This window comes from Rhincodon typus, chromosome 49 (genome assembly GCF_021869965.1).
Source record: "Rhincodon typus isolate 14 chromosome 49, sRhiTyp1.1, whole genome shotgun sequence".
Taxonomy (NCBI): Eukaryota; Metazoa; Chordata; class Chondrichthyes; order Orectolobiformes; family Rhincodontidae; genus Rhincodon; species Rhincodon typus.
The window spans coordinates 3,739,217-3,744,488 of NC_063380.1; the positions used below are offsets into that span (position 1 = coordinate 3,739,217).

The 5,272-nt window shown below is 57.4% G+C and overlaps 1 protein-coding gene across 1 annotated transcript in view; it reads right to left on the minus strand.

The window, feature by feature from the left end:
* Nucleotides 1-4,392, minus strand: part of LOC109925712 (E3 ubiquitin-protein ligase BRE1B-like) — a 9,315-nt gene extending 4,923 nt beyond the window's left edge. Inside the window, exons 1-5 of the mRNA XM_048620908.1 lie at nt 4,303-4,392; nt 4,074-4,220; nt 3,780-3,854; nt 1,241-1,360; nt 281-460 (exon numbers count right to left, since the gene is read on the minus strand). Of these exons, the coding sequence (XP_048476865.1) occupies nt 281-460; nt 1,241-1,360; nt 3,780-3,854; nt 4,074-4,220; nt 4,303-4,392 (612 nt within the window). The remainder of the gene's footprint in view (nt 1-280; nt 461-1,240; nt 1,361-3,779; nt 3,855-4,073; nt 4,221-4,302) is intronic.
* Between the last annotated feature and the right edge of the window lie 880 nt (nt 4,393-5,272).

The window sequence follows — 5,272 nt, forward strand, 5'->3', positions numbered from 1 at the left end:
AGGGGGGGGTGATGGTGAGATTCTCTTTCTGACCTTACGATGGAGGGAAGGTGACCGATGGAGCAGCTGAAGGCGTTCGGGCCCTAGGGCACTGCCGCAAAGACCAATGTCCCAGGTCTCCCTGCAGCCCACAACTGCCTTGGAAAGCCATTGGCTACGTCCCCACTCCCCCACCCATCCCCTTCACGGTGTCCGAGTCCCTGTCCCGTGGCTCCGGGTCATAACCCCGGGGCACGATGCCCTCCCCCTCCCCGCCCCCACCCGGCAGCCCCTCCCTTACCTCCATGTGCTCAATCTGTCGAAGGTGGGTGTTTTTGGTGGTGAGGAGGAGGGCTCGGGCCTCGTCCAGCTGCGTCTTCACCTGAAGGCTCTCGTTGTAGAGCAGCGAGAACTGAGACTGCAGGCACTTGTACTCAGGAGTCTCCTTGACCACCTCTTCCGGGATGTTCCGCATGTCTACCTTGAAGACGGGAAGGGAAGCGTTTCCGAGTGACTCAGAGCGGCGGATTGGGAGGCAGGCGGGGCACCTCGGCTTCGGAGGGAGCGCGGTGGGGGAGGGGGAGGGAGAGAGGGGTCTCTCCGAGAGCCATCCCTGCACTTCAGGGGATCGGGATCAAAGCAGAGGTTGTGCATGGACATGGCCGGCTCCTTCCGCGATTTCGAAGGACCCGAAACATTGAGACAGGCCGACAGATATAAAACTATCGGTGCGGGTTGCATTTGCTGGGACTGAGGATCGCGGAGAGCGAGCACGGCGCAGGGACGGCAGGCCCAAGGCCCCCCCCCCCCGCCACCTTCTCGTTCTCACCCCTCACCAGTGGTAACAGCCTCCCCGCTCCAACCTTACCCACCCACCACTTCCTAAAATGTTAGACACTTCGATAAGACTTCCCAGTCGACTCAACCTCTCCTCGCGGGGGGGGCCCTCTGGGACCACCCGAGCGAACGTCCTCTACACTGCACACCCCCACCCCTTCTCCGGCCAATCTGTGGAATTCCCTGCCCAGTGAAACGTTGCTCAGACGGGGGTAGATTTCAAACAGTAAAGGGGGTTACGGTGAGCGGAGACAAAGGTGCTCTCTCTGAATGGTGGAGCAGGCTTGGCAGGCCTGTAGTGGCCTATTTCTGACCTTGTACGCTGCCGCCGAGGCGCAAACAACATGCGCCGAGATTGTAGATCCTCCGTAACCCTCACTCCTCACCTCCACCCCCCGGCCACCCACCCTCCCGAGGCTCTCACCTTCAGCTTCTCATTCTGCCGCACGGCCTCCTGCAGTTCCTGCTCCAGCTTCTCCAGCTCGGCCATTCGGCTGTTGGCCAGCTCTCTGTTCTCCTCCAGCTCGGCACTGAGCATCTCAAACTGAGGGAGACGGAGACGGGGAGGGAGAGAGGGGAGAGGGGAGAGGGGCAAGAGAAGGAGAGAGGGAGAGGAGGAAGAGAGGGAGAGAGGGAGAGGAGGAAGAGAGACACTGGTTAGGTGACGATGGGATCGCCGTGCACGGTCTCGCCCCGACCCCGCGGCCATGCCCATCTCTCACCGCCTGCCCTGCACCCCCTCCCCACCCCTGCCAGCGGTCACAAAGTGACAGCAAACCCCCTTCGTCTTTCTTTTCATTTTAAGAAATTGATTGGTGGGGCATGGGTGCTGGATTATCACCCCATCGCAACCCCCACTGCGCTGAGGGGGACGGAATTCCCAGGATTTGTGGGCCCAGCGGCTGTAAAGGGCTTGGGGCTGGTGTTCCCCATGTGGACGTGGTGCCAGTCCAGTGGGTGGTGGGGTGGGGGCTGCTTTGTCCCTGGGATGGTGTCGAGCTTCCCGGGTGCCATCAGAGCTGCCCCCCACCCCCGTCCAGGGCAAGTGGGGAGTATTCCGTCCCCCCTCCTTCCTTGTGCCTTGTCAATGGTGGGACAGGCTTTGGGGATGGGTCAGGAGGGGAGTTACTAGCCCTGGCATTCCTACGTTTTGGTAAGAGGCAGGCTACTACAGGCTGTGTGCGCTTTCAGGAGATCTCCCACTCGGGCAACGCTCGGCAACAAACCCGAGCGCACCGACCGCTACGCCAGCACCGAGTGGGCACGAGGGCCTGGCGCCCAATCAGCGCTCTCAGCTCCCTGTCGCCTCGGATCTGCCAATCGGTGCGGCATTCCCGCAGCCGTTGCTGACAAAGTGCAGGGCAAGGGCGACCGCTCTCTCTCTCTGTCCAGGACCATAAGAAACGACAGAAGAGGATGCGCACAGCCCAGACCATCACGGAAGCCAACCTTCCATCCACGGCTCGCTGCCGCAGAAAGGCGGCCAACATCATCAAAGACCCATCCCACCCTGGTAATGACCTCCTACAACCTCTTCTGTCAGGCAGAAGATACAGAAGCCTGAACACACGCACCAGCAGGTTCAGGAACAGCTTCTTCCCTGCCGATATCAGACTGCCGAATGGGCTCTCTAGCCTCAGATATTGTAACTCGCAATGCGGCCTGTGTGCCTCTAAGTCTTTTTCATCTGTTCATCCTTTGCTCGCTGAGATCTGCCTGTACTGCTTGTAAACAAAGCTTCTCACTGTATTTCGGTACAGGGGACAATAAATTCTCTCTCTCTCACTCGCCGAGAGGGGCATACTGACTGGCAAATATTACCCATCACTGACACACTGGGTGGCAGCTCGATTCCCGCGCCAGCCAAACCTGCGACCAAGGTCCTTCCTACTCAACCTCTCCCCGAGGCGTGGTGACCACCTCCCCCCAACCCCCGGGGGGTTAAAGCACAATCCGCTGTTACCTCCGAGACAGACCACAACAGGGAGGCTCACCAGTCACCCTACCGTACATCAGGGACATTTCAGAGATGACCCACAAGACTGCTCAGACCCCTGGCTATCAACCACCCTGCGACAGCTACTGACAAACGTTAAGGATCCCATACCCACACAACCAGTAAAATTAGCGTAACATACAAAACACCGCGCAAGGATCGTGAGAAACACCGCACAGGCCAAACTGGGAGAAAACTAACAATAGGGGTACACAAACGCCGATGAGCCACCAAGAGACACAACCAATTCTGACAGATCTCACTACACAGGGACAAAGAGGGGCCATGAATTCGACTGGGACAACATATCCATAATCGCATGAGCCAAACAGAGACGAGCCAGGGAATTCCTGCAGGCCCGGTATTCCAACCTGAACTCCATCAACAAACACACCGAATTGGACCCCGTGTGCAAACCGCTGGGAAACAGAACCGGATGTGGTGCCAAACGCCCCAAATAAATAACCAATGGGACAGAACACCTACGCTTCACCAGAGGCGCACTGATGGTGTTACAAACAAACCCACCAGCTCGGTGAGCTCATCTGCCATCGGTCGTCTCTCTGCCGTACAATACTATCGCGGCCGATCGTCGGATTCAATCCGCTTTCTCCCCAACGCCCTTTGATCCCCTTAGCCCCCAAGGAACGCCGGCTAACTCTCTCTCGAAAACGTTCGACGTTTCGGCCCCTACTGGAGCAGAGACTTCCAACGGGCTCCCCCACTCTCCGGGTGAAGGCATTTCTCCTCATCTCGCCCCTACCCTGTGTCCTTAAGCGTGCGACGCTCGGTTCGGGGCTCTGCTGGTCATCAGAGAGGTGACGTTCTTTCGCGAGCGAGAGAGAGGTGGGGAGGGGGGGAGAGAGAGAGAGAGAGAGAGAGAGAGAGAGAGAGAGAGCGCACGCACTCGGTTTACAACATGTCCTCCCGGTGGAGGTAGAGAAAGAGTCCAGGGCTTGGCTTTTACCTTGTGTATGTTCAGCGTGATCTGCCCACCTTGAAATCCCGCTGGTCCACCAGACACGTGATAGCCAGAGTTTAACTGCGAGAGACAGAGGGAGTGCATTAGTCTAACAGCAGACGGGAGCTCACCTTACTATCGGGAAGGGGGTACTGTGATTCCAGGTTTATAAATTCCTGCTTGGGTCCTGATCGAGGGCGATGGGTGAGAGACCCAGAGGGAGGAGGGAGGAGGGGGGGGAGGGGGGGGGGGCGGGACACGGATCGAGGGCGATGGGTGAGAGACCCGGGAGGGAGATACCTGCTCTAGTGCCTCGGCCAGGTGCCTGTTCAGTTTCTGCTCCCTCTTCCGCAGCTTCTCAATGTCCCACTGCAGATCCTCGATGGTCGTCTCCATTTCAGACACCTTGGTCTCTGCCGATTGCACCTTATCCTGCAGCTCGTTGTACTGAGGTGGGGGGAGACAAGATGGGAGAAGGGTGAGACTACCACATCACTGGCCCCCTCCCACCCCACCCCACAAACCTAACCACGTCTCTGTAATCAGTGCCCTGCACTCTCCCAGCTCGCACACAGAGGTCTACTGCACGGAAACTGGCCCTTCGGCCCAACTTGTCCATGCCGCCCATTCAACCGGTCCCATTCACCTGCGTTTGGTCCATATCCCTCCATCCCTATCCAATCCACGTATCTGTCCAAAGGTTTCTTATGTGACAAAATCCTCCCAGCCTCCACCACTACCTCTGCACGAAAGCATTGCCTCTCTGGACCCTTTTGTACCCTTCCACTCTCAGCTTAAACCCACGCCCTATCGTTTTAGGCTCCCCGACTCTGGGCAAAAGCTATCCGCCTTATCTATGCCCCACATGGTTTTATAAACCCCTATAGGGTCAGGTTCCAGGGATAAAAAGTCTCCCTTTAACTCAAATGTTCCAGTCCAGGTAGCATCCTGCTAAGTCTTTTTCTGCACTCTTTTGAACTTCATAACATCCTTTCTGTAGGAGTATCTGATTTGCTTCAAGCGCCGAGAGAGAGAGAGAGAGAGAGAACGTGCTTGGTTACACGGCCTTTCAGCCTCGAGATCCAGGATCTCTGTGCCCTGCTCTCCGTCACCACAGAGGCTAGAATCGCGAGCAGCCGATGTGCTTTGGGAATGGTGTCGTTTTGTCCCTGGGGTATACAATTCAGCGACACCACGCGTGATTTGCAGATGGCGGGGAGCAGTTGGGGGGGTTGCTATGGAGGAAGAAATGTAGAAGCGAACTCGGACAAAACGCCCGAAGTGAGTCAGGAGGTGCCACAACAAGCACAGAGAGAACTAACCCGAAAGCAGTCAACTTTTACTTTCAACTCATTCACAGGATGAGGGCGTCTCTGGCAGGGCCCAGCATTTACTGCCCGTCCCGAGCTGCCCCAGAGAGCAGTTAAGAGTCAACCACGTTGCTGCGGGTCACGTGTAGGCCAGACCAGGTAAAGATGGCAGTTTCCTTCCCTAAAGGG